The sequence below is a fragment of the Bombus vancouverensis genome, chromosome 8 (assembly GCF_051014615.1).
Source record: "Bombus vancouverensis nearcticus chromosome 8, iyBomVanc1_principal, whole genome shotgun sequence".
In the NCBI taxonomy this organism is placed as follows: Eukaryota; Metazoa; Arthropoda; class Insecta; order Hymenoptera; family Apidae; genus Bombus; species Bombus vancouverensis.
Window position 1 is genome coordinate 10,511,126 of NC_134918.1, and position 12,220 is coordinate 10,523,345.

The following is a 12,220-nucleotide window of genomic DNA, read 5'->3' on the forward strand; positions in this document are numbered from 1 at the left end:
AATGTAGAATTATTGTATCTCTAGATCTGTAATCGTAATTCCAGAATTCTGGAATTAATTTATATTTGTGAATTATAAAAAATAAACGCACACGAGTGGAGATATCTTTAAACGTACGGTCTTTCCTACATCAATTCCTGTAACTGTAAAACATTTCTATATCCATAAGAATTCAGATTCTATAAAATTCTATAAAGTACCGATCGTATCATCGCCTTCCAGCTTGAACTAACTTTCCAAATCCACTATTGCACCAAAATAGGGAAGAACCAGGATCAAAGCGGATAATCCAGGGTAAAATAATTGAGATAAGGTGCCATATCAGAGGGTGCAGTTCGGTGGCGAACGTGCAAACGTCGACGAAGATTACGTGAAAATCCATCGTTCTCCTCGGAGGACACAAACAATTGCATCCAATAAAACAAGACACTTTCGTAAGTATATAAAAGAAAAAGACAAAGGTAATGAAAAATCTTAACAATCAAGAAAAGACCTGGTGGATTAATATGTAATAAATCCCTGGAGAAGTTATATTGCTCGAAAGATCAAGGAGCATAACAATTCTTACGAGATTTATCTCTTATATATAATATTATATCTAGCAAAACGAGACAGAAAAATGGCAGCCATAATAATATAAGGGATAAAAGGGGAACATAGACAGACAGAGGAAAACAGACAAGTTGTTGCTCGTTGTAGAACATAAACGAGCTCGAGACTCGGCATAGAAACTATTTTATTTCGCCGAGATATTATCGTCGAGCTCCTTCGAATTTCAAAGAGAAGCAAAAGGGGCAGTGAGGAATTTGGTTTCATTTCATTGGTTATTTTTCATTTCGTTTCTCGGACTGAGAGCGTGACACTTAACTTAGAACACTTAACTCTTAAGAAGGTTTCTTTAAAGATTCTTAGTCATTTGATAGATTTGTAAAAGGTTTCTGGTATAGAGGACATTTTCGATGATTATTTCGCATTCTTTTCGAAATATTCTGTATCTAAATATTTTCTTTAAATATTCTAAGTATTCTATATTTGTATTCTATTATTTTGAACTTGTACACTCGACTCGGCATCCGAGAAAGCGTGGGTGTCGATGCACAGGCATGCAGACAAAACGAAATAAGACAGGCACGCCCAAGAAGCAGATTGGTTTCATGCTTTTGCGAGGGGGTAGAAGCTTACAAGCGGAGGCGTAAAGTGGTTCTTCGATATTGGGGTTGTTCTGTTTTATTAATATTTTCTGCAGCGATGAAAATATAATACCTGTGTTACAAAATACAAATATTATCATTAATATTCCTATTATAAATTTTATTCGTTTTTCTGAACAATGGTTACGATGTTTCGGGTATTTTTATTTAAAATAGCGTCTTGAAGAAGTGAGTAAAAGCTCGTATACGGAAAAGAAAGCTTTTGTGGTAGAAAAAAGGTGTGTTGCTTCAGACATCTAGAAACAAACAATGAACTTGGTACTGTTCAAATTCGTTTAAAGAAATGTTCTACCTTTTGACAAATAATATTTTCCTCATGCTCGATATTTTCTCATTCTCAATGGAGCTCTTCAAGTTCCATAATAGAGTGAAGAATGTCCATTCTGATGCCGTAAACATCGATAAAACGAAACAAACCCAATGGCGAGAACGATTTCTCGCCTCGTTGACGGGTATCGTAAAAGCGAATGCAAGCCATGCGAAACATTGCGCGAGAACGTGAAGTGAGTGTAGAAACGGCTGAAGGTATAGAGAGTGGCAAAGAAAAATGGGGAAAACGAAGAACAGGCAAGTCAGTGATGGTGTTCATAAATCCATAACACCGGTAAAATAGTGATGGTAAAATAGTGTACTTTTCTATTTTTTTTTTTTTTTTTTTTTTGGTGACGGTGAGAGACTGTTTTACGTGAAAATCCTAAGGTTGCTATGAACAATAAAAATTCACGTTTGTGTGACCAGACAGGATTTCGATGCACAGACAGAAGTGAGAAACGAAAAGAAAGAAGTGGATAAGACACAGTGAACGAGCGTTAGAAGAAGAAATGGATCGTTTTCTACGAGATCCGATATGAAAATAATATAATTCCAGGTGGTGTGCACAGCGAGGTACCAACAGATGTGAATTTTCAAAGTGTGCGTGTAGATGAAAGACATAGAAATAAATATTTCTTATTTTTTTTTTTTATAGGAAAAGAAGAAAAGAATTAAAAAATAAAGAAAATGAAACGATTAACGTTACCGTAGTAGATACGATTGTTTTCGTTGATCGGATTTTTCTATTTCCGTCTCGACTTACGTTCAAGTAAAGTGATGAAATCGTTGTGTGCGAGATCGTTGCGTTCTCTACGATGACGACGATCTCTCGTGTGCTTGTCGCTCTCTAAAGTGGACGATGCTTCGCTAACGTGGCACAAACTAATCTAACTTTCTAGATGGCTAATCGCTACTGATTCGCTCGCTAGTGGAAAACGTCGTGGTGGTCTAGCGAAAGTGAAGATGCGCCGCGCGAGAATATGGTTCTCGAGAGACTGTAGATGGTTGACTCGACACGAACTGGAATTGCTCTCCTCTTGAATTTCCATACAAATAGTGGTTTTTACAAAATCTACAAAATTTTTTTCATTTTATTATCAATTTTGTATAATCGGACAAAAGCAATGGTTTCCTCTATGAATAATTCTAAATTATAGCGCGCAAATATTACACAATTATTTTGGCTTCCAAAAGGGATATTTCTTTAAAAAAGAAACAAAGAGAATTATATAAAAAAATAAGTAAAGAAGAACGAAGAATGGAGCATTTCCAATTCAATCGTCAGCCACGAAGAGAAGCCTCTACTAAACAAATTATGAATATCACAATTTCCCTTAACCCAAATGAAAGAAATAAAATATCGAAAATCTGAAAGAAAACGTAAAAGAGAGAAAGCTTGATGAATGCTAGAGAAAACGAAGAGGAAGCGAAAGCGGCGCGAGAGCCGATATCCTCGTCAAACAATCGATAATTTATTCGTTTAATGAAATTTCGATCCCTTGACCAAATTTTTCCTTTCCAATTTCCAATTTTCCCTGGTCGGTCGTTAAAATCACCGAATTCTATTATCGAGAATTTACGTTAACCTGGAGAATCGATAGGAAAATCTAACGTCTCGATCGAATTACAGGCGAATACGTGAGCCGCCGAATTTCGAATACGTATCCAGGGTTAACGGTTTCCAGCTAACGTTCGCGAGTAATTTCACCACTCCATTATCCGAGTCCGACTTTCTCATTGTGCCACGCTAATTGCACACCAGTGGATAGCGTAAGCCATGAAACGAGAAACGAGAAACGGCGGTGGTCGCTATCGAGACTTTTAATAAACTCCGCTCTCGCGAATTTCCATTCCAGCCGAGAGCGAAGAAAAAAGAAATGTTAAGCATTTGGAAGAGGACACGAAAATTGAGAAGCTAATCGCGTTGAAAAAATTCTAATTTAGAAGTCGTTTTGAGGAAAGATTAGCTGGAATCGTCAAAATTGCGAGCGTCGATAAAAAGAGAAGAACGGCGATCGCAGACGGTGGTGGCTGCACGATTATAGGATAAATTTTTGTAAATTTTCCTGAAAAGCGATTTGACGGATTTTCCGAGTAACGAAGTGCGGATTGTTTATGCAAATTCATATTTTTCTCAACGTAATTACACTTTACTTTAAATATCTTTTATGTCTGTTTGTATCAGTATTTTCCTTCGATATTTTACATGTATTTTCAAGTTGGCGGTATTTTGTAAACTTTAGAATTCTTCATATTTTTGCAATTTTAAGTATAGATGCATAAACATCCGCAGTCTAATGATTGTCATTGGAACTTTGCCTTGAAATTGACTTTCAATGGCTAACATACACTGCTGATCGAAAGTTTGGAATCAAAATTTAAGACACGAAGATTTAAAAAATTGTTTAAACTCAAAATGAGTCAAGATTCGTAGAAAATTATTTAGTCAATCATTTACCACAGAAACGATTATTAAATTAGCAAGAGATTCGATATAAATACAACTATAAGAAAATGAATCCAAACCTTTGACCTGTAATGTATTGTACAAATCACGTGAATTTTCAATCATTAACACGTTTGTTGTCCGAGAAGAAAGTCTCCGAAATTATTAACTCGTAGTTTCGCTCATAGAATCAATACATAACAAACAACAGCAATAAACAAACAAATAAACGATAAATATCTTACATATAAATAACAGTGTCGATTTAAGGACCTAAATTTCCGTATTAAAAAAAAAAAAAACGTTTCGATGAGAGGACAAATACGAAGTACTCTGATCCATATATAGCTGACCGAACAGTACACGTGTCAAATACTGACCGAACTCTGTATATTTCCAATAACGATACTTCTGTCTGACGCAATACCGTCTGATACTACTTGAACTGCGCGATCTGACCAATTTAAATTCGCGCTACTGGAAATACGATAAACGCTGGATGTTCCACTTGACATTCGTAAACATTCGTGTTCAGGTAAGCGTGTGGATCGTCGAAGATGGCTTTGAAACACGAAAATATTCGTAGCCATGACGTTTTAAAAACGGGGAGACAAACATTTCGCGCCCCTCTGTGAAAAAGTGCTCGACGATTAAACGTCGATAGAGGAATCGTAAAATTGCAAATTGTTGTTTACTCGAAATTAAGAAACGAAACCTTATGCAGGGTGTTTTAATATACGAGACATATTTTAGCGCTGAATAGGGAATGGGATTGAGAAGGTTTAAATAAAAGGAGCTGTTTTATTATAATCTTGTTTTAGAATTTCAGTCATTTTTAAATTTAATTCTCTTACTCTGGATATATATATACGTGTGTGTCTATCGTTAGAAGCACTACGAAAAGATCTAGAAGAATTAAAGGCATATCTTTTTGTCAAAATTGAAAATGGTTGTTTCAAGGATTTTAGCACAATGTAAAGTATATTCGTACTGTCCTACTTATACATGAAATTAAAAAAAAAATATATATATTGTAATTAGAGAAGGATCAAATGGAATATACGATAATATTATTCTTTTCATAAAATTTTTTTATCTTTTTTTGTATCCCCTATTCACCACCTGAAACACGTCTCATGAAACAACCCGCATAATTGAATCCTGTCGACGACATTTGTGCGATATTGTTCTGGTCTCACATCGTATACAATTGTTTTACGCACCTTATGGTTGTACGTACGTGTTATGGATTTGTGAGCATCGTGTATGATCGGACAGAAAAGAGCGATTTTCTCGATCGTTCCTCGCGTAGCTGCTCTATGTATTACGTATAGTGTTGAGACGGAAGAACGTAACATGTGTGGTTGTTTGATCTTGTGATTGTGATACTAGATCGTTTCATAAGTCGTGTTCTTGCAAATTGCTGCTTTTATTCTAATTAAGAACGCAGTTTTGTCTAAACCAATTTGTAGATGTCACTTTTTATTGAAATCTGGAAAATATATGTATATTGATCGTTTAGTTTTAAATGAATCGAGGATGAATGTATATGGATAGTTTCTTCGGATTAGATCGAAAAATAAAATAAAATAAATAGTATTTGTACTGAATATAAATTGATATTTCTATGAAATAAAAATCCAAAGATCTTTCCTATAAATTACGAATCGATCTATGAATATTATTTCCTTTTATCCAAAGTACTATCGAAATTAGTATTTATTAAATCAGTAGATGATCGAAGACTTATGAAATGATTCGATACTCGATGTTTCCACAAGCAATTTCTGTTCCCAATATTATTTCTAAAAATTGCAAAACTGCTTCTGGAAACCTCGACAAGATACTACGAGTAAAAGTGTTATATCTATGTGTGACATATCGAAAGCGAGTCGCTTGCTGTATGTATATGGCGATTAAAATTGAACAGTGTCAAGGGACAGACTTACATCGGGTGTTAACTAAAGATTATCTATTTGTGTTTCTAAATTTACTCTCCTAAAAATTATCTACCTATTTTATTAACTATTATCAATCTTGTCGATTTACAAATTTCCATTAAACTATCGATAAAAAAGTGAACAAATTCACGATTCAGAATTTTTCGAAGAATATTATTATCATTCTCGATAGAAAATATGTAATTCCAACCAAGTAAGATTAGAGCTTGCCGCGGATTCTGATTTGCATCGAAGGAATCGTAAACAAGAGGTCGACGGTTTTAGTGCTCCGTAGTATTGCCGTTTTGTGCTCGAGTGTACTTGTGTCTGGCTCGAGAATCAATTCACTCCGTGATAAAGTGTCTGAATCTTGAAAGCGAATGAAACCCATTGACTGCCAGTGTTTTCGGTGTATACGGAATAGGGGAAGAAACTTGGTTGCATGCACGCCGAGGATCACCAGGATTGTACTCTCGCGTTCTCTGCTTGTTCGATAAGAATTTTCCATTCATCGAATTCTGCATGATCGCCATGCGACAATTTTTTGCCTTATTTCAAAACGAGAATGGTGCGGTGCACAAATTTTTAGATTCCAGATTTTTTAACCTTATAATTTCGCATGTTCGTCACTTTACGTCAATTTTTCTAATCGCATTTGAATGCGAGTATGGTGTGAAAAGAAAGTTTTTAGGTTTTAAATTATTCGAATTTGCTACTGCGTATAATTATCGTTTGGCAGGAAATTGTTTAATTTCATTTGAATGCGGGAATAATGCAATTTGATATAGCTCTATGTAAAGAAGACTTTTCGTAAGAAAATCTACATGGAAGAAATATCTATGAAAAATTCTGTTGAAGAGAAAGCAAAGAACCAGAGAGATGTTTTTAAAGAGAGAATTACGAATTGCACTCGCGAAAGTACAATCCTGTAAAAAGGTCTTGAATGATTCTGCTCTGGCAATGTATGCGAAAAACGAAGGCTTCCAGTTCCTCCAAATATACCGCAAAGAAAAGAGCAGTTTAAAGCTGACCGAAGGGAACAACTTTCAGAAACACGTGGAATAAAACATTTAACCTTATAAAGACGATTGATATTATTCCACATGCTTTCAAAAAATTTCAATTCCCCTAAAATTATAAAAGATATAATCAAATTACTTTTTAATGGTATTTTTTCAAATTAGGCATTTCAACTAAATTGAAATCGAATCAAGGAGCGTTGATTAAATTTTTTCTAAATATCTCTAAATTGCAAAGTGATATTAAAATAAACTTTTACATTATGAAATATTATTAATCTACTATTACAAGTATCCAAGCAAAGGAACAATTTTTTAATATTATGGAATCGAAGGATGCTAATTAAATTAATAATAATTTTCATAATAATTAAATTAACAGTTCAAGCAAAAAGATAACACCGAATATGAAAATACCCATCGAATATCAAATAACTAAAAAGATTATTCTACAATTACTCTTTTACGATAATGGAAATGTCTCGATTCTCCCAAAAAATCTTTTGGAAGCATTCAGGAATATCTATCGTCAAATCGAAAAATTTCTCAATAACTTCTATTACTTTTGCTTCTGTTTCTTATGCATAAATGAGACTGCTATGATCAGTATGATCGTCTCCGAGTGTGTAATCGATCATGATCAACGAGAAGTCGTGAAAGAATAGATGGTTAGAATAGAGAGTTAATCAGGAACGGTTCAGCGACAGCTCATTAGAGCGGGTTTCGATGGTGTACGATAACGAAAACTCGATGGCTAGAATTTAGGTCGACAGAAATACAAACTGTACACGGTTTCGAGTGTTACCTCAGTAGGCGAGTAGTATACGTCTCTGCTGAGTAGTGGTAAGTAGACAGAGCCGTTGACAGGCGACGAGAAGTAGTTATTACACATACAGTCAAAGATTTACTAAGTATCAGGTTATACGTATACGTTCACGTGGGTTGAACGAGGCAAATGGATATAGTCGGACGCGATCGCGTTGCGATAAAGAGGGTGTGTTTGATCTCTGGGCGTGTTAGTGAGTGTAATTTACATGGTAATGAACTTCAGCGACAGAAATAGTTGAAAGAAGTACAAGAGACTTTGAAAGTCTTATGGTAGAATAGATAGAGCGTTTGATTTTTACTAGAATGATTACGGTTCGAATCTTGGAATGTTAGAAAAATTTTGGTACTTCATTTTCCAGTGTTTCGTTGGCTATTATAAAAAGAGAATATTAGTGTATATAGCGATGTCGCTGATAAATATTGTATTATATTTAGTAAATTTAGGTGTACAGTTGGATATCTTAAAAGTTAATGTAAAATCGTGGACTTGAATTCTCCAGTTGTAGAATAATGGAAATGAATGGTTGTCACCATAGAATAGTAATGAGATTGGTGAATGTTAGTAGAACTGATAAACAATAGAGTATTGACTAATTGTAAACTAAATAAATAATTGTCATTACAAAATAGTGAAATCAAGAGATAGTAGAGCCATTAATAACAAAATTGTGGCGAAATGAATGAATAGAGTGAAATCAAGAAAGAATTGAAATTCCCAAGTGGGTAAAAATGATCTTTATCGCAACGTACAGCGAAAACGACTATACCAAATCCCTTAAAAATTTGCAGGGAACGATCTTCGGTAGTAGAAAGATACGATAGACGAACAGATTATAATACAAGAAAAGAGGAAATCCGCGGTAAAGCGGATCAAAAGTAGCGATACACAAGTGTGTTATGCGTCTACAAAGAAGCGAAGAGAGAGATAGTTTCGTGAGAAAGATATAGTACAGCTTCACTGCAAATTCGGTGGGCAACGACGAGTAAAGCTCTCTACCTTTCAACAGTAAACACGCTCCTCATGGCTGCGCTATGGAGGTTCGTTCGATTGCCGCTTATAACACGAGCTTTATATAAACATGAATTTAATCCGGATCCTTTTGCACAATGAGATTAATTAACTAACAACGTTACGGAATATACTAACGATAAATAATTATAACAATTCTATTGCCTAAAAAGCTTTTTACTATTTAACAATTTTCGCGTCAAATAGCAAAGTGAAATTATCCGTATAATTTCATTATCAAATTTGTAGCTTGTAAAATTTCGTTAACAATGTTGGTTCAATTACGCAAAGAGACCCAGGAAGATCTGTATCCTTGAACAAATTTCTCGAAATACCTTTAAGAATTGATTAAACGAAATAAATTTCGCTCAAATATATTCCAAATCCATTGTATCCGGTTGAAATATAGTATATAACAGTATACGAAGAATTTATTGCAAAGGAAAAAGAAAGTTTTGATGGGTAGGAAAATGAACCATTATAAATGGTAGTCTACAAAGTAAAGGCTGTCGCGCAATCGACGAACCTCCGCGACAGGTTTACCAATATGCACATGTATATACACATGTATGTCTATCGGTAATCGGGGCACAAGTGTACGCAAATATAAGGTGGATCGTAGCTGGAGAGGGCAAAAGGTTGAAAAGGGGGGAGGGACGGAGTAAAGCAACGAGGGGGATACTTAACTACTCGAGCTATTGTCCAACGATCGATTTGCACGTGAGCAGGAGTACTATCTCTCTAATAATAGGCCGATATGCGCGCGCAAGGCCTGCTCGTGATTTCGTTATGTTGCAAAGGGACCACGAAGAGATATTTTTATCGAATTTCCAGAAAAAAACCATTATACCGATACACGAACTATATTTACTCCACTTCAATTAAATAAAAAAGAGAACTGTCATATAAATAACCGGGGAGACATAACCGACCGAAAAATTATCGTCGGTTTCCAAATTATCTAAGGGCGGATATTAAGGATTTAATCAATTCGCAGAATACAGGGTCGTTAAGAAAGGAATGGATGGTTCCAACACTTTGCAGGTAGAAAGAAAATTGTCGAAGAAATTGAAATATATCTTGAATTAGCTTACGAATTAATACAACTTAGATATATATCTTCAACAATTTCTTTTTTAAGCAAAACGTTTGAACTATCTATTTTATTTGTAACGTATAGACTGTGGATGTTTGTGCAGTTATGAGTTACAAACAAGTATAAATGTGCAAGAATGAACGAGAATTAATAGAAATGCGTTATTTTCGACATTTTGTACATATATACTATTTTCGTATCTTTCTTGCATACTACCTATATTATCTTTACGCTCTACTGGTTCCACTTTGATGACGCTGATAAAAATAAGAACAGCAAGAAGGCTAATATGTATAAATAATTTTCTTTCTGAAACACGACTATCGTTTGCAAGAAACTTCGTTACACCAAAACTGTTGGTCTTGTTGATCGATTCTATCGAAGAATTCTCTAAAAAAAAAAAAAAAAATGAAAAAAAATAGAGAATTATAATATCCATAAATCCATAAACATCCACAATCTAACGGTAACCCTGTATATCCACTCGCTATCCTTTCCACTATTGTCCCATGACACGTAAAAAAACAAACGCCGGAAATAGTCTAAAAACTGGATTCTCGACCGCCACGATAGGCGTTTCGACGATCGAAAAGCAAAATGTAAATTCAGGTGCAATTATCTTCGACCGACTCCACTGGGGAAGGCCACTCCGTTTTGGATCTGGCGGTGGCAGTGAGAAATCCAGTTATAGCCGCGCTTCAGGCGCGAGTAGAGCGGTAAATTCAGATTCGATCCATTAGCGGAATCTCGCTGGGAGAATTAACTGTCCCGGTTCAGGGCTCGAACAATTAACGAGTCCAAAAGGCTGTGAGCAGCCCGCGCCGCGTGTACGCGCGGAATACGCGCGCTGAATCGTGCCGAGCTGATCGAAACCGATCGTTGTTCGATCATCGAAGGTAACTTTGGGGCCAGGCTTGAAAACTCCAGGTTACATTAGAGTCGACGAATAGCGTTACTCGATCCTGGCCTCTCGCGACATCGCCAATTTCCGATAGCAAGTTCGAGTTCAAACGGATCTCGAATCTATCGAACCGTGCTACTGGCTGCATCGATTCTTTTGGACGCTGCAACTGCCATGAATTCGTGCACGAGAGAATTTTGAAAAAAAGTAATTATAGTTGCGAATTTTAGTGAAATTTCAAGAAAATTTTTTGGGGATGTTAAATCTATTTATTTCGAATTTTAGTGTTTCTCTTTTCCAATACTGATTGCCTCGAACAGTTGATATTAATCATATTTTGTTCTGTGGTTTTTACACTAATTGCAAGGGTGGCGTTAAATATTTCTAGGAAAATTCTCGCTGTAATGCCTAGAAAATTAATCATAATATTTTGTAGAATTGAAAATGTGAAACACGAAGGAATGATTCTAAAAATATTCCATCGATCTCAAAGTATCAATTAACAGAGTATTTCTCTTTCCATAAACACGAAAGAATGAATTTACGATATGTTAAATCCATCCTTTGAAGATTCACCGCAATTATCAATATATCGATCCCAATATTCCTTAATTACCAAAACAATATTTACTAGTAAATATAATATAAAATGTTGTGCCCCAAAATTTCACTATCACTCTCAAGATAACAACTATAATACCTCTTGGTCAGCACCAAAGATCGATGACAGCCTTCATAAAGCCATCCCAAACTCTCAACTCGTTAATAAAGATAACAGACATTACAGTGAAAATTTTACTCTGGTCTCTTCGATCAGCCACGCAAAATTCCAAGCGTACACGAGGGTACGAAACGTACCAAAGACACGAACACAGAAAGAGAGAAGTTGACACCGCGGGAGGCACCTTTTCGGTGCGGCCAGGTTCCTAGAAAGATTCGTGACACTCGTGGGTGGCATAAAATCAGATATCAAACTGGGTGCATGTATCTGAACGATCTTCTAGAACGAGGATCGTCTCCCTATAATTTCGGGGAGGGGGTGTTGTGAACCGGGGACAAAACACACGAAAAAGAGGGGGAGGCTAGAAGAGAAGATTTTCTTTTTTTTTTTTTTCTAGAAGTGACAGAGGATTTCTGGGTGGTCCTACCTTTCACGTCATCGTCCTCGATCGTTGTGCTGCTGTCGGTAGATTCCTTCACCTGAGAGCCATCGCCCTTCTTCGTGATGATGCTCCGACCTGGAGCACGCAGAGCGTTTCAGTAAATCGGCATTGGCTTCGTTGGATAATGAGCGGAAATAGTGATTTCAGAGATAGACAAAAGTAGAGAGAGAGAGAGATAATAACAGAGTGAAAGAAAAGAGATTAGAATAATTGGCAGAAGTAAGATTAGGCTGGTGGATGTTTGTGGTTAATTTTTGTCTCAAGGACGGACCATAGCGAGAGCACACACTTTGCA

General features: G+C 35.9%; 1 protein-coding gene across 28 annotated transcripts in view; it reads right to left on the minus strand.

Moving 5' to 3' along the window:
• Positions 1 to 12,220, minus strand: part of CaMKII (Calcium/calmodulin-dependent protein kinase II) — a 160,423-nt gene that overhangs the window by 36,130 nt on the left and 112,073 nt on the right. For 23 of the 28 annotated variants that reach the window (XM_033344590.2, XM_033344610.2, XM_033344612.2 and 20 more), the window contains exon 11: positions 11,911 to 12,000. The exons of the other annotated variants lie outside the window; for them this stretch is intronic. In XM_033344590.2, the coding sequence (XP_033200481.1) occupies positions 11,911 to 12,000 (90 nt within the window). The remainder of the gene's footprint in view (positions 1 to 11,910; positions 12,001 to 12,220) is intronic. 28 annotated transcript variants of the gene reach the window in all.